A 23,853-nucleotide genomic window follows, 5' to 3' on the forward strand; every position below is an offset into this window, starting at 1 on the left:
ATGTACTGTCCCTGGAGAGATGTGTAATCAGACCTCACACTGCTGTGCTCTGTGCTCTCTGCAGCCAGTGTTATGTACTGTCCCTGGAGAGATGTGTAATCAGACCTCACACTGCTGTGCTCTGTGCTCTCTGCAGCCAGTGTTATGTATTGTCCCTGGAGAGATGTGTAATCAGACCTCACACTGCTGTGCTCTGTGCTCTCTGCAGCCAGTGTTATGTATTGTCCCTGGAGAGATGTGTAATCAGACCTCACACTGCTGTGCTCTGTGCTCTCTGCAGCCAGTGTTATGTATTGTCCCTGGAGAGATGTGTAATCAGACCTCACACTGCTGTGCTCTGTGCTCTCTGCCGCCAGTGCTATGTATAGTCAAACCTAAGTATAGTAGCAGCAGGACTGTGATATATGAATTTATATTCCGGGAATGTCCTCACACTGCTGTGCTCATGCATAGATACACTCTGCAAGCCTTTTTCTTTAGAAACCTCCCGTTTTTAGTACACAGCTGCACTGCAGACTACACACTGGTTCCTCTACAGCTTCCCCAGACAGAGCCGCTGGAGAGACACCAGAACCACATGTAAAAATAACAATTCATTGGAATGAAAGAGATGGCTGAACCGGCCCGGTCTGGTCCACATCACATCTTCTCCTCAGCTCCTCTTCTTTTTCTGCTGCTGGGCCCCAGAGCTGACATTCCAATAATAAAGGAGCTGAGCAAAAATCAGTCCGTTACATGAAGACGACACAACATAAGTGAGCGCCATGAGGGGGTCTCCGGTCTCCTGTGCAGGGGTAGAAATAACAGGGGGGTAGAATCAGAACCAATGGTACAAGCCGGTCCAATCCATACCGGGAGACACGTATGTAATACTGTGGCTGGGGGGATATATAATCAGAACCAGTGGTAACAGCCGGTCCAATCCATCCCGGGAGACATGTATGTAATACTGTGGCTGGGGGGATATATAATCAGAACCAGTGGTAACAGCCGGTCCAATCCATCCCGGGAGACATGTATGTAATACTGTGGCTGGGGGGATATATAATCAGAACCAGTGGTAACATCCAGTCCAATCCATACCAGGAGACATGTATGTAATACTGTGGCTGGGGGGATATATAATCAGAACCAGTGGTAACAGCCGGTCCAATCCATACCAGGAGACATGTATGTAATACTGTGGCTGGGGGGATATATAATCAGAACCAGTGGTAACATCCAGTCCAATCCATACCAGGAGACATGTATGTAATACTGTGGCTGGGGGGATGGGGGATATATAATCAGAACCAGTGGTAACAGCCGGTCCTATCCATCCCGGGAGACATTTATGTAATACTGTGGCTGGGGGGATATATAATCAGAACCAGTGGTAACATCCAGTCCAATCCATACCAGGAGACATGTATGTAATACTGTGGCTGGGGGGATGGGGGATATATAATCAGAACCAGTGGTAACAGCCGGTCCTATCCATCCCGGGAGACATTTATGTAATAATGGGGGAGAGGGAGGGTAGAATCAGTACCAGTGGTAACAGCCAGTCCAATCCATACCAGGAGACATGTATGTAATACTGTGGCTGGGGGGATATATAATCAGAACCAGTGGTAACAGCCGGTCCAATCCATCCCGGGAGACATGTATGTAATACTGGGGGAGAGGGAGGGTAGAATCAGTACCAGTGGTAACAGCCAGTCCAATCAATACCGGGAGACATGTATTTAATGCTGGGAGGATGGGGGATATAGAATCAGAGCCGGGAATCACGGATCAGATATCACATCCTTTTTCTTGCATTGATGGAAATCCAGGGAGAGGCAAGTCTGCACCATGAACCTCATCCTCCATCATCATCTTGTAACACTAGGAGGGAGAAGCCGTCCAATCACAGTATTTCCTGCAATGTTGAGTTACACCATAGGGGGCAGTAGAGATTCCTGAATGTCTTAGCAACCCCGGACGCCTGATGCCCCTCAGCTCATCTGGGTGATACATCATGTATAAGCATCATCTAGCTTCACTCCATAGTGACAGAGCAGGGCGTCCATTCATCCACCTATGGAGAGAGGAGAGGATCCGGTCCTGGAGAGCACACAGTGCTTCACTGTATAGTGACACAGCAGGACGTCCGCTCATCCATCTATGGAGAGAGGAGGAGATCCGGTCCTGAGAGCACACAGCGCTTCACTGCATAGTGACAGAGCAGGACATCCGCTCATCCACCTATGGAGAGAGGAGGGGATCCGGTCCTGGAGAGCACACAGCGCTTCACTGCATAGTGACAGAGCAGGACATCCGCTCATCCACCTATGGAGAGAGGAGGGGGTCCGGTCCTGAGAGCACACAGTGCTTCACTGTATAGTGACACAGCAGGACGTCCGCTCATCCACCTATGGAGAGAGGAGGGGGATCCGGTCCCGAGAGCACACAGTGCTTCACTGCATAGTAACAGAGCAGGGCGTCCGCTCATCCACCTGCGGAGAGAGGAGGGGGTCCGGTCCCGAGAGCACACGGTGCTTCACTGCATAGTGACAGAGCAGAGAGTCCGCTCATCCACCTATGGACAGAGGAGGGGATCCGGTCCAGGAGAGCACACAGCGCTTCACTGCATATTGAGAGAGCAGGACGTCCGCTCATCCACCCATGGAGAGAGGAGGGGATCCGGTCCTGGAGAGCACACAGCGCTTCACTGCATAGTGACAGAGCAGGACGTCCGCTCATCCACCTATGGAGAGAGGAGGGGATCCGGTCCAGGAGAGCACACAGTGCTTCACTGCATAGTGACAGAGCAGGACGTCCGCTCATCCACCTATGGACAGAGGAGGGGATCCGGTCCCGAGAGCACACAGTGCTTCACTGCATAGTAACAGAGCAGGGCGTCCGCTCATCCACCTATGGAGAGAGGAGGGGGATTCCGGTCCCGAGAGCACACAGTGCTTCACTGCATAGTGACAGAGCAGAGAGTCCGCTCATCCACCTATGGAGAGAGGGGGGGGATCCGGTCCAGGAGAGCACACAGTGCTTCACTGCATAGTGACAGAGCAGAGAGTCTGCTCATCCACCTATGGAGAGAGGAGGGGATCCGGTCCTGGAGAGCACACAGTGCTTCACTGCATAGTGACAGAGCAGGGCGTCCGCTCATTCACCTATGGAGAGAGGAGGGGGATCCGGTCCCGAGAGCACACAGTGCTTCACTGCATAGTGACAGAGCAGAGAGTCCGCTCATCCACCTATGGACAGATGAGGGGATCCGGTCCAGGAGAGCACACAGTGCTTCACTGCATAGTGACAGAGCGGAGAGTCCGCTCATCCACCTATGGAGAGAGGAGGGGGATCCGGTCCCGAGAGCACACAGTGCTTCACTGCATAGTAACAGAGCAGGGCGTCCGCTCATCCACCTGCGGAGAGAGGAGGGGGTCCGGTCCCGAGAGCACACAGTGCTTCACTGCATAGTGACAGAGCAGAGAGTCCGCTCATCCACCTATGGACAGAGGAGGGGATCCGGTCCAGGAGAGCACACAGTGCTTCACTGCATATTGAGAGAGCAGGACGTCCGCTCATCCACCTATGGAGAGAGGAGGGGATCCTGTCCTGGAGAGCACACAGTGCTTCACTGCATAGTGACAGAGCAGAGAGTCCGCTCATCCACCCATGGAGAGAGGAGGGGATCCGGTCCCGAGAGCACACAGCGCTTCACTGCATAGTGACAGAGCAGGACGTCCGCTCATCCACCTATGGAGAGAGGAGGGGATCCGATCCAGGAGAGCACACAGTGCTTCACTCCATAGTGGCAGAGCAGGGCGTCCGCTCATCCACCTATGGAGAGAGGAGGGGGATCCGGTCCCGAGAGCACACAGTGCTTCACTGCATAGTGACAGAGCAGGGCGTCCGCTCATCCACCTATGGAGATAGGAGGGGATCCGGTCCAGGAGAGCACACAGTGCTTCACTGCATAGTGACAGAGCAGAGAGTCCGCTCATCCACCTATGGACAGAGGAGGGGATCCGGTCCCGAGAGCACACAGTGCTTCACTGCATAGTGACAGAGCAGGGCGTCCGCTCATCCACCTATGGAGAGAGGAGGGGGTCCGGTCCCGAGAGCACACAGTTGCTTCACTGCATAGTGACAGAGCAGGACGTCCGCTCATCCACCTATGGACAGAGGAGGGGGATCCGGTCCCGAGAGCACACAGTGCTTCACTGCATAGTGACAGAGCAGGGCGTCCGCTCATCCACCTATGGAGAGAGGAGGGGGATCCGGTCCTGGAGAGCACACAGTGCTTCACTGCATAGTGACAGAGCAGGACGTCCGCTCATCCACCTATGGAGAGAGGAGGGGGTCCGGTCCCGAGAGCACACAGTTGCTTCACTGCATAGTGACAGAGCAGGACGTCCGCTCATCCACCTATGGACAGAGGAGGGGGATCCGGTCCCGAGAGCACACAGTGCTTCACTGCATAGTGACAGAGCAGGGCGTCCGCTCATCCACCTATGGAGAGAGGAGGGGGATCCGGTCCTGGAGAGCACACAGTGCTTCACTGCATAGTGACAGAGCAGGGCGTCCGCTCATCCACCTATGGAGAGAGGAGGGGGATCCGGTCCTGGAGAGCACACAGTGCTTCACTGCATAGTGACAGAGCAGGACGTCCGCTCATCCACCTATGGAGAGAGGAGGGGGATCCGGTCCTGGAGAGCACACAGTGCTTCACTGCATAGTGACAGAGCAGGACGTCCGCTCATCCACCTATGGAGAGAGGAGGGGGTCCGGTCCCGAGAGCACACAGTTGCTTCACTGCATAGTGACAGAGCAGGACGTCCGCTCATCCACCTATGGACAGAGGAGGGGGATCCGGTCCCGAGAGCACACAGTGCTTCACTGCATAGTGACAGAGCAGGGCGTCCGCTCATCCACCTATGGAGAGAGGAGGGGGATCCGGTCCTGGAGAGCACACAGTGCTTCACTGCATAGTGACAGAGCAGGACGTCCGCTCATCCACCTATGGAGAGAGGAGGGGGATCCGGTCCTGGAGAGCACACAGTGCTTCACTGCATAGTGACAGAGCAGGACGTCCGCTCATCCACCTATGGAGAGAGGAGGGGGATCCGGTCCTGGAGAGCACACAGTGCTTCACTGCATAGTGACAGAGCAGGACGTCCGCTCATCCACCTATGGAGAGAGGAGGGGGATCCGGTCCTGGAGAGCACACAGTGCTTCACTGCATAGTGACAGAGCAGGGAGTCCGCTCATCTACCTATGGAGAGAGGAGGGGATCCGGTCCTGGAAAGCACACAGTGCTTCACTGTATAGTGACACAGCAGGACGTCCGTTCATCCACCTATGGAGAGAGGAGGGGATCCGGTCCGGGAGAGCACACAGTGCTTCACTGCATAGTGACAGAGCAGGACGTCCGCTCATCCATCTATGGAGAGAGGAGGAGATCCGGTCCTGAGAGCACACAGTGCTTCACTGCATAGTGACAGAGCAGGACGTCCGCTCATCCATCTATGGAGAGAGGAGGAGATCCGGTCCTGAGAGCACACAGTGCATCACTGCATAGTGACAGAGCAGGACATCCGCTCATCCACCTATGGAGAGAGGAGGGGATCCGGTTCTGGAGAGCAAACAGTGCTTCACTGCATAGTGACAGAGCAGGACGTCCGCTCATCCATCTATGGAGAGAGGAGGAGATCCGGTCCTGAGAGCACACAGTGCTTCACTGCATAGTGACAGAGCAGGACGTCCGCTCATCCACCTATGGAGAGAGGAGGGGGTCCGGTCCAGGAGAGCACACAGTGCTTCACTGCATAGTGACAGAGCAGGACGTCCGCTCATCCACCTATGGACAGAGGAGGAGATCCGGTCCTGAGAGCACACAGTGCTTCACTGCATAGTGACAGAGCAGGACGTCCGCTCATCCATCTATGGAGAGAGGGGGAGATCCGGTCCTGGAGAGCACACAGTGCTTCACTGCATAGTGACAGAGGAGGGCGTCCGCTCATCCACCTATGGAGAGAGGAGGGGATCCGGTCCTGGAGAGCACACAGTGCTTCACTGCATAGTGACAGAGCAGGGCGTCCGCTCATCCACCTATGGAGAGAGGAGGGGGTCTGGTCCTGGAGAGCACACAGTGCTTCACTGCATAGTGACAGAGCAGAGAGTCCGCTCATCCACCTATGGAGAGAGGAGGGGGTCCGGTCCTGGAGAGCACACAGTGCTTCACTGCATAGTGACAGAGCAGGACGTCCGCTCATCCATCTATGGAGAGAGGAGGAGATCCGGTCCTGAGAGCACACAGTGCTTCACTGCATAGTGACAGAGCAGGGCATCCGCTCATCCACCTATGGACAGAGGAGGGGGATCCGGTCCAGGAGAGCACACAGTGCTTCACTGCATAGTGACAGAGAAGGACATCTGCTCATCCACCTATGGAGAGAGGAGGGGATCCGGTTCTGGAGAGCAAACAGTGCTTCACTGCATAGTGACAGAGCAGGGTGTCCGCTCATCCACCTATGGAGAGAGGAGGGGGATCCGGTCCAGGAGAGCACACAGTGCTTCACTGCATAGTGACAGAGCAGGACGTCCGCTCATCCACCTATGGAGAGAGGAGGGAATCCGGTCCTGGAGAGCACACAGTGCTTCACTGCATAGTGAGAGAGCAGAGAGTCCGCTCATCCACCTATGGAGAGAGGAGGGGGTCTGGTCCAGGAGAGCACACAGTGCTTCACTGCATAGTGACAGAGCAGGACGTCCGCTCATCCATCTATGGAGAGAGGAGGAGATCCGGTCCTGAGAGCACACAGTGCTTCACTGCATAGTGACAGAGGAGGGCGTCCGCTCATCCACCTATGGACAGAGGAGGAGATCCGGTCCTGAGAGCACACAGTGCTTCACTGCATAGTGACAGAGGAGGGCGTCTGCTCATCCACCTATGGAGAGAGGAGGGGATCCGATCGGTGGGAATGTGAGGAGGGTCTTTATAAGCAGCTGATATTATGTATCACTCAGGATCGCTGTCTAATTACAGGTCGGAACTGTATACTTTATCATTGTAATCCCAGCCAGAACTTTTTTGGTCTATGTGACAATTGGGTTTTAAAAATGTTGGGTTGTCATAAGAATCAATATTAACACTAAATCTTCATTACAGACGCCTGTGATAACTGTTACAGCTGATTATTGTAGCCTAGGACTAAAGCACAATAAATTACCAATATCCAGAGGTCCGTTTGTAACTAGGGGTCGTATGTAAGTTGAGTGTTCTTAAGTAGGGGACCGCCTGTATTGATACATTTCAGTTGGTGTCAGGACTTTTTGCTCCTCCCTCCCATTATTACACATCAGTTATGGACATTACGGTGGGTTCTTCCAGCACATGGGTTGGACGGGACGTTACCAAAGGTTTACATATTACTACTTATTTTATCCACTGTAAACACGAGACATTATCTATTACCTGAACTGACGTGAAGATACGAGCCAGAGAGCCCAGGAACAAGAGCGCAACCGTCACTGCCGACAACTGCCCCGTGTGACCGTTCCTATAGTTTGTTACTGCTTGTAGGAGCTTCAGGGGGGCGGGAAAGACACCAATCACATTAAAGAAAGACTTACAGATCACATCACATGGAGCTGGCCCCCACCCCCGCACGACAAGCCGTGGGCCGGCCCCACCACCGCACGACAAGGCGTGGGCCGGCCCCACCCCCGCACGACAAGGCGTGGGCCGGCACCACCCCCGCACGACAAGCCATGGGCCGGCCCCACCCCCGCACGACAAGGCGTGGGCCGGCCCCACCCCCGCACGACAAGCCATGGGCCGGCCCCACCCCTGGATCTATAAGCTTCTCCCTCCCCCTGGAGGAGGAGCCGTTAGCCTGCCCCGCCCCTGCAGGGTGCCATATAGGATCTATAAGCCTCCCCCTTGAGGGCGATACTCACCCTGCTGATGATGACCGCGGGCACGTTGACTGCTTGTAGTATGGTGACAACAGCCATTGGTACAACAGGAGACAGGAGGACTGCGACCACCGCAAAGTACACCCCAAGGAAGAGAACACCTGGAACACACAGGGGGCAGGTCAGAGGCTGCAGGGTGACACCACCGAGTACTAGAGCAGAGATCTCATACCCAGGGCGGTGCGTCCCCCCAGGTGCTGGATCAGGAAGCCGATAACCAGGGTCTGGATCATGAGAAATAGAACTTCACCCCAGGAGCTGCACAAGACATAAAGAGGAAGGTCAGTCATACGGGTGGAGCGAGCACCCGCGTGCATGGGGGACAGGCTCACCTGAAGGGGAAGGTCAGTCATAGGGGTGGAGCGAGCACCCGCGTGCATGGGGGACAGGCTCACCTGAAGGGGAAGGTCAGTCATACGGGTGGAGCGAGCACCCGCGTGCATGGGGGACAGGCTCACCTGAAGGCTAAGGTCAGTCATACGGGTGGGGCGAGCACCCGCGTGCATGGGGGACAGGCTCACCTGAAGAGGAAGGTCAGTCATACAAGTGGAGCGAGCACCCGCGTGCATGGGGGACAGGCTCATCTGAAGGGGAAGGTCAGTCATACAAGTGGAGCGAGCACCCGCGTGCATGGGGGACAGGCTCACCTGAAGGCTAAGGTCAGTCACACGGGTGGGGCGAGCACCCGCGTGCATGGGGGACAGGCTCACCTGAAGGGGAAGGTCAGTCATACGGGTGGAGCGAGCACCCGCGTGCATGGGGGACAGGCTCACCTGAAGGCTAAGGTCAGTCACACGGGTGGGGCGAGCACCCGCGTGCATGGGGGACAGGCTCACCTGAAGGGGAAGGTCAGTCATACGGGTGGGGCGAGCACCCGCGCGCATGGGGGACAGGCTCATCTGAAGGGGAAGGTCAGTCATACAAGTGGAGCGAGCACCCGCGTGCATGGGGGACAGGCTCACCTGAAGGGGAAGGTCAGTCATACGGGTGGGGCGAGCACCCGCGTGCATGGGGGACAGGCTCACCTGAAGGGGAAGGTCAGTCATACGGGTGGAGCGAGCACCTGCGTGCATGGGGGACAGGCTCACCTGAAGGGGAAGGTCAGTCATAGGGGTGGGGCGAGGACCCAGGTGCATGGGGGACAGGCTCACCTGAAGGCTAAGGTCAGTCATACGGGTGGGGCGAGCACCCGCGTGCATGGGGGACAGGCTCACCTGAAGGGGAAGGTCAGTCATACGGGTGGGGCGAGCACCCGCGTGCATGGGGACAGGCTCACCTGAAGGAGAAGGTCAGTCATAGGGGTGGGGCGAGGACCCAGGTGCATGGGGGACAGGCTCACCTGAAGGCTAAGGTCAGTCATACGGGTGGGGCGAGCACCCGCGTGCATGGGGGACAGGCTCACCTGAAGGGGAAGGTCAGTCATAGGGGTGGAGCGAGCACCCGCGTGCATGGGGGACAGGCTCACCTGAAGGGGAAGGTCAGTCATACGGGTGGGGCGAGCACGCTCGTGCATGGGGGACAGGCTCACCTGAAGGGGAAGGTCAGTCATAGGGGTGGAGTGAGCACCTGCGTGCATGGGGGACAGGCTCACCTGAAGGGGAAGGTCAGTCATAGGGGTGGAGAGAGCTCCTGTGTGCATGGGGGACAGGCTCACCTGAAGGGGAAGGTCAGTCATACGGGTGGAGTGAGCACCTGCGTGCATGGGGACAGGCTCACCTGAAGGGGAAGGTCAGTCATACGGGTGGGGCAAGCACCCTCGTGCATGGGGGACAGGCTCACCTGAAGGGGAAGGTCAGTCATACAGGTGGGGCGAGCACCCAGGTGCATGGGGGACAGGCTCACCTGAAGAGGAAGGTCAGTCATACGGGTGGAGCGAGCACCCGCGTGCATGGGGACAGGCTCACCTGAAGGGGAAGGTCAGTCATACGGGTGGGGCGAACACCTGCGTGCATGGGGACAGGCTCACCTGAAGGGGAAGGTCAGTCATAGGGGTGGAGCGAGCACCTGCGTGCATGGGGGACAGGCTCACCTGAAGGGGAAGGTCAGTCATAGGGGTGGAGCGAGCACCTGCGTGCATGGGGGACAGGCTCATCTGAAGGGGAAGGTCAGTCATACGGGTGGGGCGAGCACCTGCGTGCATGGGGACAGGCTCACCTGAAGGGGAAGGTCAGTCATACAGGTGGGGCGAGCACCTGCGTGCATGGGGACAGGCTCACCTGAAGGGGAAGGTCAGTCATACGGGTGGAGCGAGCACCCGCGTGCATGGGGACAGGCTCACCTGAAGGGGAAGGTCAGTCATACGGGTGGGGCGAGCACCTGCGTGCATGGGGACAGGCTCACCTGAAGGGGAAGGTCAGTCATACGGGTGGGGCGAGCACCTGCGTGCATGGGGACAGGCTCACCTGAAGAGGAAGGTCAGTCATACTGGTGGGGCGAGCACCTGCGTGCATGGGGGACAGGCTCACCTGAAGGGGAAGGTCAGTCATAGGGGTGGGGCGAGCACCTGCGTGCATGGGGGACAGGCTCACATGAAGAGGAAGGTCAGTCATACTGGTGGGGCGAGCACCTGCGTGCATGGGGGACAGGCTCACCTGAAGGGGAAGGTCAGTCATAGGGGTGGGGCGAGCACCCGAGTGCATGGGGGACAGGCTCACCTGAAGGGGAAGGTCAGTCATACGGGTGGGGCGAGCACCCGCGTGCATGGGGGACAGGCTCACCTGAAGGGGAAGGTAAGTCATACGGGTGGGGCGAGCACCTGCGTGCATGGGGACAGGCTCACCTGAAGGGGAAGGTCAGTCATACGGGTGGAGCGAGCACCCGCGTGCATGGGGACAGGCTCACCTGAAGGGGAAGGTCAGTCATACGGGTGGAGCGAGCACCTGCGTGCATGGGGACAGGCTCACCTGAAGGGGAAGCTGTAGGTGATGCTGTACACCATGGTGCCGGACAGCGCCAGTAACTCCAGCAGCACCGCCTGGAAGCTGAGCCCCTCCGCTGTGCCCGACCCAACGATCTTGACGATCTGCGGGACTTTCACTGAGTAATAGAGGAACAGGTGAGATCGGGCCAAAACCTCCCGATAATGGGGGGCAAACACCCCAACCCTGCACCAGACACAAGGACTCACCCATGATTGAGCCGAGGATAATCCCGAAACCCAACATCTTACTGAGCAGAATCTTCAGACATTCAACTGCAAGAAAAACAAGACGTCACCAGGACACCGGCAGCTTCCTGCACCCAGCAAAGGGGACAGAACTGAGGGGGGACATACAGCGGAGGAGGGGCAGAGGGAGGGGGGACATACAGCGGAGGAGGGGCAGAGGGAGGGGGGACATACAGCGGAGGAAGGACAGAGGGAGGGGGGGACATACAGCAGAGGAAGGGCAGAGGGAGGGGGGACATACAGCAGAGGAGGGGGATAGGGAGGGGGGACATACAGCAGAGGAGGGGCAGAGGGAGGGGGGACATACAGCAGAGGAGGGGCTGAGGGAGGGGGGACATACAGCAGAGGAGGGGCAGAGGGAGGGGGGACATACAGCAGAGGAGGGGCAGAGGGAGGGGGGACATAAAGCGGAGGAGGGGCAGAGGGAGGGAGGAGACATACAGCAGAGGAGGGGATGAGGGAGGGGGACATAAAGCAGAGGAGGGGCAGAGGGAGGGGGGACATACAGCAGAGGAGGGGCAGAGGGAGGGGGGACATACAGAAGAGGAGGGGCAGAGGGAGGGGGGACATACAGCAGAGGAGGGGCAGAGGGAGGGGGGGACATACAGAAGAGGAGGGGCAGAGGGAGGGGGGACATACAGTAGAGGAGGGGCAGAGGGAGGGGGGACATACAGCAGAGGAGAAGATGAGGGAGGGGGACATACATTGGAGGAGGGGCAGAGGCGGGACATTCAGTGGGGGAGGGGCTGAGGGAGGGGGGACTAAGAGCGGGGGAGGGGTATACAGCAGAGGAGGGGCAGAGGGAGGGGGGACATACAGCAGAGGAGGGGCTGAGGGAGGGGGGACATACAGCAGAGGAGGGGCTGAGGGAGGGGGGACATACAGCAGAGGAGGGGCTGAGGGAGGGGGGACATACAGCAGAGGAGGGGCTGAGGGAGGGGGGACATACAGCAGAGGAGGGGCTGAGGGAGGGGGGACATACAGCAAAGGAGGGGCTGAGGGAGGGGGGACATACAGCAGAGGAGGGGCTGAGGGAGGGGGGACAAACAGCAGAGGAGGGGCTGAGGGAGGGGGGACATACAGCGGAGGAGGGGCTGAGGGAGAGGGAACATACAGCGGAGGAGGGGCAGAGGCGGGACATTCAGTGACGGAGGGGCTGAGGGAGCGGGGACTAACAGCTGAGGGGGGGTATACAGCAGAGGAGGGGCAGAGGGAGGGGGGACATACAGCAGAGGAGGGCTGAGGGAGGGAGGACATATAGCAGAGGAGGGGCTGAGGGAGGGGGGACGGAACTGAGGGGGACGGCAGGAGGGGGGACATACAGCAGAAGAGGGGCTGAGAGAGGTGGGACATACAGCAGAGGAGGGGCTGAGGGAGGGGGGGACATACAGCAGAGGAGGGGCAAAGGGAGGGGGGACATACAGCGGAAGAGGGGCAGAGGGAGGGGACATACAGCAGAGGAGGGGCAGAGGGAGGGGGACATACAGCAGAGGAGGGGCAGAGGGAGGGGGGACATACAGCGGAAGAGGGAGGGGACATACAGCAGAGGAGGGGCAGAGGGAGGGGACATATAGCAGAGGAGGGGCAAAGGGAGGGGGACATACAGCAGAGGAGGGGCAGAGGGAGGGGGACATACAGCAGAGGAGGGGCAGAGGGAGGGGGGACATACAGCAGAGGAGGGGCAGAGGGAGGGGGGGACATACAGCAGAGGAGGGGCAGAGGGAGGGGGGGACATACAGCAGAGGAGGGGCAGAGGGAGGGGGGACATACAGCGGAAGAGGGAGGGGACATACAGCAGAGGAGGGGCTGAGGGAGGGGACATACAGCAGAGGAGGGGCTGAGGGAGGGGACAGACAGCAGAGGAGGGGCTGAGGGAGGGGACAGACAGCAGAGGAGGGGCTGAGGGAGGGGACAGACAGCAGAGGAGGGGCTGAGGGAGGAGACACACAGCAGAGGAGGGGCTGAGGGAGGAGACATAGAGAAGAGAGGGCAGTAAGTTATATCATGGAGAAGCCCCTCAGTTTTGGGGTGCAGTCTTTATACCGTGCAGCAGGTTGTAGTTGAGGAAGAACTCGTCATAGCAGCGCTCAGGGAGGATCCCCGGGACTAGCACAGTCCTCAGCGCCTCCATCCTTCTCCTCCTGTCACAGTCTCCCGGTGTCCTCTTACTTCCTGATACGGTCTCTCTCGTCGCTGACGTCACTTCCGCCCTTCTTCAGCCGCCATATTGGTTGAGGCAGCGGAAGTACCTTTTCTTTCCGTCCATTGCGGGCGGCCACCATAACAACATTACTGAAAAGCTTAAAAATCTGGATGTAAAATGGAGAAGGTGGGTAACAATTACTGAGTGATGGAAGACCGGACCCTGTTGTGAGAAAAAGGCGGGAAAGTAGTCACAGCGCTGGCCCCGCCCCCTCCACGGCAGCGTGCAGGTGAGGGCGGGAAACGCGTGACAGGAATGTGCAGGTCACAGGGACCACTGCCGCCATTACACCCGGGGACACAGCGACCACTGCCGCCATTACACCCGGGTACACAGCGACCACTGCCGCCATTACACCCGGGGACACAGCGACCACTGCCGCCATTACACCCGGGTACACAGCGACCACTGCCGCCATTACACCCGGGGACACAGCGACCACTGCCGCCATTACACCCGGGGACACAGCGACCACTGCCGCCATTACACCCGGGGACACAGCGACCACTGCCGCCATTACACCCAGGGACACAGCGACCACTGCCGCCATTACATCTAGGGGACACAGCGTCCACTGCCGCCATTACACCCAGGGACACAGCGACCACTGCCGCCATTACACCCGGGGACACAGCGTCCACTGCCGCCATTACACCCAGGGACACAGCGACCACTGCCGCCATTACACCCGGGGACACAGCGACCACTGCCACCATTACACCCAGGGACACAGCGACCACTGCCGCCATTACACCCGGGTACACAGCGACCACTGCCGCCATTACACCCGGGTACACAGCGACCACTGCCGCCATTACACCCGGGGACACAGCGACCACTGCCGCCATTACACCCGGGGACACAGCGACCACTGCCGCCATTACACCCAGGGACACAGCGACCACTGCCGCCATTACACCCGGGGACACAGTGACCACTGCCACCATTACACCCGGGGACACAGTGACCACTGTCGCCATTACACCCGGGGACACAGTGACCACTGTCGCCATTACACCCAGGGACACAGTGACCACTGTCGCCATTACACCCGGGGACACAGTGACCACTGCCGCCATTACACCCGGGTACACAGCGACCACTGCCACCATTACACCCAGGGACACAGCGACCACTGCCGCCATTACACCCGGTGACACAGCGACCACTGCCGCCATTACATCTAGGGGACACAGCGACCACTGCCGCCATTACACCCGGGGACACAGCGACCACTGCCGCCATTACACCCGGGGACACAGCGACCACTGCCACCATTACACCCAGGGACACAGCGACCACTGCTGCCATTACACCCGGGGACACAGCGACCACTGCCGCCATTACACCCGGGGACACAGCGACCACTGCCGCCATTACACCCGGGGACACAGCGACCACTGCCGCCATTACACCCAGGGACACAGCGACCACTGCCGCCATTACATCTAGGGGACACAGCGACCACTGCCGCCATTACACCCGGGGACACAGTGACCACTGCCGCCATTACACCCGGGGACACAGTGACCACTGCCGCCATTACACCCGGGGACACAGTGACCACTGCCGCCATTACACCCGGGGACACAGACAACACTGCCACCATTACACCCGGGGACACAGCGACCACTGCCGCCATTGCACCCGGGGACACAGCGACCACTGCCGCCATTACACCCAGGGACACAGCGACCACTGCCGCCATTACACCCGGGGACACAGCGACCACTGCCGCCATTACACCCGGGGACACAGACAACACTGCCGCCATTACAACCGGGGACACAGCGACCACTGCCGCCATTACACCCGGGGACACAGCGACCACTGCCGCCATTACACCCGGGGACACAGCGACCACTGCCGCCATTACACCCGGGGACACAGCGACCACTGCCGCCATTACACCCGGGGACACAGCGACCACTGCCTCCATTACACCCGGGGACACAGCGACCACTGCCGCCATTACACCCGGGGACACAGTGACCACTGCCGCCATTACACCCGGGGGGACAGCGACCACTGCCGCCATTACACCCGGGGGGACAGCGACCACTGCCGCCATTACACCCGGGTGGACAGCGACCACTGCCGCCATTACACCCGGGGACACAGCGACCACTGCCGCCATTACACCCGGGGACACAGCGACCACTGCCGCCATTACACCCGGGGACACAGCGACCACTGCCGCCATTACACCCGGGGACACAGCGACCACTGCCGCCATTACACCCGGGGACACAGTGACCACTGCCGCCATTACACCCGGGGACACAGTGACCACTGCCGCCATTACACCCGGGGACACAGTGACCACTGCCGCCATTACACCCGGGGACACAGTGACCACTGCCGCCATTACACCCAGGGACACGGTGACCGCTGCCACCATTACATCTAGGGGACACAGTGACTACTGCCGCCATTACACCCGGGGACATAGTGACCACTGCCGCCATTACACCCGGGGACACAGCGACCACTGCCGCCATTACATCCAGGGGACACAGTGACTGCTGCCGCCATTATCACCAGGGGACACATGACGAGCTGTGGAGGATAATCATGTATAACGTGTGACCGCTACCACCATTAATACCCACTGTGTTTTGTCCCATAGTAACAGTACAAAACATACCGACCACCATGGACTCTGACAGAGATCTGGGTGTTCCGGAGCTCTGTGCCGGTACGGTTGCCCTGTGCTCCTTGTACTATGTGCATCTGATGAAGGAAAGGCGGAGACGGGAGTTTGAACGGAAAAGAAGAATATTGCGTTACCGGCGCATGATGACGAGGGAGCGGCTGCGCTTTGCTGTCCTGTGGACCTCTAGGATCTTCAACTGCAGGGACATCACTGGTTCATTATCATCACCAGAGATGCCAGAGCCACGGACCTGGAGAGACATCCTCCCCTCAACACCCTGGGGTGAAGTGATGGAGAACGTCTTCACTAAGTTTGACTGGATAGAGAGTTTCCGCATGACAAGGTCAACCTTTGATTACCTGTGTGAACAGCTACGACCAGTGATGGAGGCACTGGACACGGACCTGGGTCAAGACATACCGGCAGAGGTGCGGCTGGCCATGACGTTATGGAGACTTGGCTCCTTATGTGAATACCGGACCATTGGGAAAATCTTCAGAGTCTCCCGTTCCACTATATGTAAGGTGGTGCAGGACGTTTGTGAGGTGCTGGTGTCCACTCTTACACCCAAGTTCATTAGCGTTCCTCGGGGAGATATTCTCTTCCACACTATAAAGGCTTTTGAACAATATCACAGTATACCACAGCTGGCCGGCATCATCGGCACTTTCCATGTCCCTATATATCCCCCCAGTGAGTTCAGCGGGCAGTATTTCAATGCCAAGGGTTGGCATTCTGTGGTTGTCCAGGCTGTGGTCGACTGTAACCATCTCTTCTGGGATCTGAATATTGGAAGTCCCGGAAACTCCTCCAACTCCCAGGTTTTACTGTCTTCTGAGCTTTACGAGTGGGGTACAGAAGGAACCCTGTTCCCCAAAACAAAGTACTGTGTGGAGGGAATGGAATTACCAATCCACTTGTTAGGACCTCGGTCTTATCCCCTTCTTCCTTGGCTGATGACACCTTCTTCAGAAGAAGAGCGTCCAGAGAGTGTAGAACTGAACAGACAGTTTTCATCTGCCCTGAACGTGGCACAAGTAGCTTTTGGGCACCTCAAGGGTAGATGGTGTTGCCTGCTAAAACGCAGTGACTCTGATCTCGTATTCTTACCCACGTTGATTGCCACTTGCTGCACGCTGCATAATATTTGTGAGTCGCGGGGAGATCCATTTCAAGAGCATTGGCTAGAAGAAGCCGCTGAGGAAGAGTTAGAACAACCGAGTGAGTGTGAGGAGGATGACTTGGAGGCAGAAGGAAAGTCACTAAAGATTCGAGATGCTCTTGCCAGTACCGTATGGGTAAACAATGGTGGGTTGTAGATCAGCTTAGGTCAGTGATGGCTGACTTATGACACGCAGAGACGTTTTTGCTGAAACGCAGGAAGCTGATAGCATCGGCAGGAGGAGCCAATCTCCTGCTGAGAGCACGGTGTGAACAGCGTCCATCTTACCTCCACTAGTGAAAGCAGTCAGTTATAGAGATCTTACCAGACCTAAATGTTTTGAGGACATGCACCCAGACTGCTGGGTGGGGGTGGATAGTAGAGTCATCTCAGGTGTGTGGGCCCCTTACATCCAGGCCAATATCTTGAAGCAGCTCCCAAAATCTCCCCCTGCTGCCAGTGTACCCACCACGGTTACCACTCTGTAGTCTGCACTCTGTGGTAACTGTGGTGGGTAGATGCTTCATCATAGCTTCACCACTGTCTTAGATGCTTCATCATAGCTTCACCACTGTCTTAGATGCTTCGTCATAGCTTCATCACTGGCTTAGATGCTTCGTTATAGCTTCATCACTGGCTTAGATACTTCGTCATAGCTTCATCACTGGCTTAGATGCTTCGTTATAGCTTCATCACTGGCTTAGATACTTCGTTATAGCTTCATCACTGGCTTAGATGCTTCATCACTGGCTTAGATGCTTCGTCATAGCTTCATCACTGGCTTAGATGCTTCGCTATAGCTTCATCACTGGCTTAGATACTTCGTTATAGCTTCATCACTGGCTTAGATGCTTCATCACTGGCTTAGATGCTTCGTCATAGCTTTATCACTGGCTTAGATGCTCCGTCATAGCTCGGTCACTGGCTTAGATGCTTCATCATAGCTTCATCACTGGCTCAGATGCTTCGTCATAGCTTCATCACTGGCTTAGCTGCTTCGTCATAGCTTCATCACTGGCTTAGATGCTTCATCATAGCTTCGTCACTGGCTTAGATACTTCGTCATAGCTTCATCACTGGCTTAGATGCTTCGTTATAGCTTCATCACTGGCTTAGATGCTTAGTCATAGCTTCATCACTGGCTTAGATGCTTCATCGTAGCTTCATCACTGGCTTAGATGCTTCATCGTAGCTTCATCACTGGCTTAGATGCTTCATCGTAGCTTCATCACTGGCTTAGATGCTTCGTCATAGCTTCATCACTGGCTTAGATGCTCCATCATAGCTTCATCACTGGCTTAGATGCTTCATCGTAGCTTCATCACTGGCTTAGATGCTTCGTCATAGCTTCATCACTGGCTTAGATACTTCATCATAGCTTCATCACTGGCTTAGCTGCTTCATCATAGCTTCATCACTGGCTTAGATGCTTCATCACTGGCTTAGATGCTTCGTTATAGCTTCATCACTGGCTTAGATGCTCCGTCATAGCTCGGTCACTGGCTTAGATGCTTCATCATAGCTTCATCACTGGCTCAGATGCTTCGTCATAGCTTCGTCACTGGCTTAGATGCTCCATCATAGCTTCATCACTGGCTTAGATGCTTAGTCATAGCTTCATCACTGGCTTAGATGCTCCATCATAGCTTCATCACTGGCTCAGATGCTTCGTTATAGCTTCATCACTGGCTTAGATGCTTCATTGTAGCTTCATCACTGGCTTAGATGCTTCGTCATAGCTTCGTCACTGGCTTAGATGCTTCGTCATAGCTTCATCACTGGCTTAGATGCTTCGTCATAGCTTCATCACTGGCTTAGATGCTTCGTTATAGCTTCATCACTGGCTTAGATGCTCCATCATAGCTCCGTCACTGGCTTAGATGCTTAGTCATAGCTTCGTCACTGGCTTAGATGCTCCATCATAGCTTCATCACTGGCTTAGATGCTCCATCATAGCTTTGTCACTGGCTTAGATGCTTCATCGTAGCTTCATCACTGGCTTAGATGCTTCGTCATAGCTTCATCACTGGCTTAGATGCTCCATCATAGCTTCATCACTGGCTTAGATGCTTCATCGTAGCTTCATCACTGGCTTAGATGCTTCGTCATAGCTTCATCACTGGCTTAGATACTTCATCATAGCTTCATCACTGGCTTAGCTGCTTCATCATAGCTTCATCACTGGCTTAGATGCTTCATCACTGGCTTAGATGCTTCGTCATAGCTTCATCACTGGCTTAGCTGCTTCGTCATAGCTTCATCACTGGCTTAGATGCTTCATCATAGCTTCGTCACTGGCTTAGATACTTCGTCATAGCTTCATCACTGGCTTAGATGCTTCGTTATAGCTTCATCACTGGCTTAGATGCTTAGTCATAGCTTCATCACTGGCTTAGATGCTTCATCGTAGCTTCATCACTGGCTTAGATGCTTCATCGTAGCTTCATCACTGGCTTAGATGCTTCATCGTAGCTTCATCACTGGCTTAGATGCTTCGTCATAGCTTCATCACTGGCTTAGATGCTTCGTTATAGCTTCATCACTGGCTTAGATGCTTCATCGTAGCTTCATCACTGGCTTAGATGCTTCGTCATAGCTTCATCACTGGCTTAGATGCTCCATCATAGCTTCATCACTGGCTTAGATGCTCCATCATAGCTTTGTCACTGGCTTAGATGCTTCATCATAGCTTCATCACTGGCTTAGATGCTTCGTCATAGCTTCATCACTGGCTTAGATGCTTCGTCATAGCTTCATCACTGGCTTAGATGCTTCATCATAGCTTCATCACTGGCTTAGCTGCTTCATCATAGCTTCATCACTGGCTTAGATGCTTCGTCATAGCTTCATCACTGGCTTAGATGCTTCGTCATAGCTTCATCACTGGCTTAGATGCTTCGTTATAGCTTCATCACTGGCTTAGATGCTCCATCATAGCTCCGTCACTGGCTTAGATGCTTAGTCATAGCTTCGTCACTGGCTTAGATGCTCCATCATAGCTTCATCACTGGCTTAGATGCTCCATCATAGCTTTGTCACTGGCTTAGATGCTTCATCATAGCTTCATCACTGGCTTAGATGCTCCATCATAGCTTCGTCACTGGCTTAGATGCTTCGTCATAGCTTCATCACTGGCTTAGATGCTTAGTCATAGCTTCATCACTGGCTTAGATGCTTCGTCATAGCTTCATCACTGGCTTAGATGCTTCGTCATAGCTTCATCACTGGCTCAGATGCTTCATCATAACTTCATCACTGGCTTAGATGCTTCATCGTAGCTTCATCACTGGCTTAGATGCTTCATCGTAGCTTCATCACTGGCTTAGATGCTTCATTGTAGCTTCATCACTGGCTTAGATGCTTAGTCATAGCTTCATCACTGGCTTAGATGCTTCGTCATAGCTTCATCACTGGCTTAGATGCTTCATTGTAGCTTCATCACTGGCTTAGATGCTTAGTCATAGCTTCATCACTGGCTTAGATGCTTCGTCACAGCTTCATCACTGGCTTAGATGCTTAGTCATAGCTTCGTCACTGGCTTAGATGCTTAGTCATAGCTTCGTCACTGGGTCAGATGCTTCATCACTGGCTTACATGCTTCATTATAACTTCGTCACGGGCTTAGATGTTTCATCATAGCTTGATCACTGGCTTAGATTCTCCATCATAGCTTCGTCACTGGCTTAGATGCTCCATCATAGCTTCATCACTGTCTTAGATGCTCCATCATAGCTTCATCACTGTCTTAGATGCTCCATCATAGCTTCATCACTGGCTTAGATGCTCCATCATAGCTTCATCACTGGCTTAGATGCTCCATCATAGCTTCATCACTGGCTTAGATGCTCCATCATAGCTTCATCACTGGCTTAGATGCTCCATCATAGCTTCATCACTGGCTTAGATGCTCCATCATAGCTTCATCACTGGCTTAGATGCTCCATCATACCTTCATCACTGGCTTAGATGCTCCATCATAGCTTCATCACTGGCTCAGATGCTCCATCATAGCTTCATCACTGGCTTAGATGCTCCATCATAGCTGCGTCACTGGCTTAGATGCTCCATCATAGCTTCATCACTGGCTTAGATACTTCGTCATAGCTTCGTCACTGGCTTAGATGCTTCATCATAGCTTCGTCACTGGCTTAGATGCTTCATCATAGCTTCGTCACTGGCTTAGATGCTTCATCATAGCTTCATCACTGGCTTAGATGCTTCGTCTACCTTCATCACTGGCTTAGATGCTCCATCATAGCTTCATCACTGGCTCAGATGCTCCATCATAGCTTCATCACTGGCTTAGATGCTTCATCATAGCTTCGTCACTGGCTTAGATGCTTCATCATAGCTTCATCACTGGCTTAGATGCTTCATCATAGCTTCATCACTGGCTTAGATGCTTCATCATAGCTTCGTCACTGGCTTAGATGCTTCATCATAGCTTCATCACTGGCTTAGATGCTTCATCATAGCTTCATCACTGGCTTAGATGCTTCATCATAGCTTCATCACTGGCTTAGATGCTTCATCATAGCTTCATCACTGGCTTAGATGCTTCATCATAGCTTCATCACTGGCTCAGATGCTTCGTCATAGCTTCATCACTGGCTCAGATGCTCCATCATAGCTGCGTCACTGGCTCAGATGCTCCATCATAGCTTCATCACTGGCTTAGATGCTTCATCATAGCTTCGTCACTGGCTTAGATGCTTCATCATAGCTTCATCACTGGCTTAGATGCTCCATCATAGCTTCATCACTGGCTCAGATGCTCCATCATAGCTTCATCACTGGCTCAGATGCTCCATCATAGCTTCATCACTGGCTTAGATGCTTTATCATAGCTTCGTCACTGGCTTAGATGCTCCATCATAGCTTCATCACTGGCTTAGATGCTCGTCATAGCTTTGACCTATTAAACTAATTAAATGGCTGGGTGTTAAACAATAAGATTGGTCTGAAGTCACAGAGGCATTCAACAGGATTGGCCACGGGCTTTATCTAATGCTGTAGGTCGTCCTAGAATAGTCTTTGTTCAATGACAGCCGACCCAGGTAGAGGTAGGAGCCCAGTGGACAATCCGAGATTGAGGCAGGCTGCATGACTTCATAGTCTTTATATAGGTGCAGAGTTTATATACCCTGGCATGTGTCCGGACTGATGGCAGGAGAAACAAGTTCAATGATTGTAGAATGCACTGCATGCACAGGATGCTACAGGCAGTAAAGGGGCTTATCACTGGAAAATGGGGGTACAGGGACTGTGGGGACCAGACTTGAACTCTTGTGGCTTTTAAGAAGTGGATTTTGTTAAGACCTTGACAACATTACCTGGGCTGTAATTCATTTAGGGGGACAATGGCCCACATTTATCAAAACTATGTACAGATACCTGTGTACAGTGCAGGGGGTGCCAGATTTGTGGTGCATATTCTGCATGAATCGGGCTCCCCCTGCACTGCCTTCAGAGAGGGCACCAACTTTTTTTTTGGTGCACCTTTAACGTGAGGCATGCGACACACTTCTGTCGGACTTTGCATGATAAATGTGGCGCACGGTCGGTGCATCGGGCGCCCCTTTATGTGCAGAATTGTGCGTCACGTCGAATATAATGCAACTGTGACACCAACGTGCGCTACACTTTATAAATACCTGTACAAGCCGTTTACACTGAAAAGAACCTGCAAAGGCCCACAGAAACTGGCGCAGGGGCTCAGTAATGGGGTCCGTAGTCTCTGAAAGCCTCCCTGTCAAATACTGTGAGATATATGAATTTCTGTAAACTCGAAAGTAATTCATGTTTTTGTGGTCATTTCTGCACAACATTAAACTTGTTGGTTTTGAGGAAAGCAATGAACAATATTTGAATTAATGTGAGATAATATGTATGTCCCCTACGGCCCAGGCTAGCCCCACGTTGTGTACTTCACGTGTCTGATGCAGTAGTTGACGCCACTTTCTAGTGACCTTCACCGACTTCTCGTGACACCACCCTACCACTTGACACCACCACTTGTTCAGGTTGAATTCGGGATACGGAGGTTACATGATAGGTTCTGTCCACTGAACGCCATCAGGCTTATGGGCCTAGTACTGAAGATTTTTTGGCACATGCGAGGCCGTCCTACATTCAAGTCTCTGGGAATAATGAGCCTGAATAGATAGCAAACTGTCCGCAGCAAAGGACCGCACCTGTCGTAGGTATTTATTGCCCCTTTAGATAGTGACCCATCCCTGGAGATCCCACTGCTCATGACAGAGATCAATGTCCACAGGCCAAAGACGAGGCCTCCTCTGACCTATGATGTACGTGGGAGGAATTACACTGCAGGCCTTTGTGTACGTCTCTGTTTACACTGGATTGTGCTTTGACCAGGATCCTTTGTGATCTGCTGGCCGGATCCTATGTAATGCAGTCGCCGCTCACTGACCCGTAAGAGGTCCTTTGTTTCTTCACTACTGGAGTGAAAAGCAAAGCAGATGACGCTATACTTACTGTGTAAATGACAAGATGGAATGAAGGATTGTGTGAATGAGGCCTTAGCCCCCCTGCATTGGAGAGATGCCTCCACCATTCTTCCTGTTTTATCTTAAAGGGAGTTTCCAGGGCTACCCTTCCTGAGATATTTGAGTATTGTTGATACTGCTCTGACACATTGGGGCTCATTTACTAAGGGGCCGAAACGGCGGGTTTCCCGGAAA

At 54.7% G+C, this 23,853-nt stretch overlaps 2 protein-coding genes across 3 annotated transcripts; one reads left to right on the plus strand and one right to left on the minus strand.

The window, feature by feature from the left end:
- Nucleotides 1-469: 469 nt before the first annotated feature.
- On the minus strand, nt 470-13,448 carry LOC140108739 (mannose-P-dolichol utilization defect 1 protein-like). The gene is made up of 7 exons (XM_072131933.1): nt 13,172-13,448; nt 11,090-11,155; nt 10,866-10,998; nt 8,135-8,220; nt 7,945-8,063; nt 7,460-7,570; nt 470-784 (listed from the first exon to the last, which is right to left on the minus strand). Exons 1-7 carry the CDS (start codon nt 13,257-13,259, stop codon nt 653-655), a joined length of 735 nt encoding a protein of 244 aa, XP_071988034.1. The 5' UTR covers nt 13,260-13,448; the 3' UTR covers nt 470-652.
- On the plus strand, nt 13,335-23,000 carry LOC140108738 (uncharacterized). 2 transcript variants are annotated; one of them, XM_072131932.1, is made up of 2 exons: nt 13,335-13,457; nt 15,961-23,000. In XM_072131932.1, the coding sequence occupies exon 2, from the start codon at nt 15,987-15,989 to the stop codon at nt 17,304-17,306; it is 1,320 nt and encodes a 439-aa protein (XP_071988033.1). In that variant the 5' UTR covers nt 13,335-13,457; nt 15,961-15,986; the 3' UTR covers nt 17,307-23,000. The 2 variants fall into 2 exon arrangements, with proteins under 2 accessions (XP_071988033.1, XP_071988032.1); XM_072131931.1 differs by having other exon boundaries at nt 13,345-13,560.
- The last annotated feature ends 853 nt before the right edge of the window (nt 23,001-23,853 follow it).

The sequence above is a fragment of the Engystomops pustulosus genome, unplaced genomic scaffold (genome assembly GCF_040894005.1).
Source record: "Engystomops pustulosus unplaced genomic scaffold, aEngPut4.maternal MAT_SCAFFOLD_176, whole genome shotgun sequence".
Classification (NCBI taxonomy): domain Eukaryota; kingdom Metazoa; phylum Chordata; class Amphibia; order Anura; family Leptodactylidae; genus Engystomops; species Engystomops pustulosus.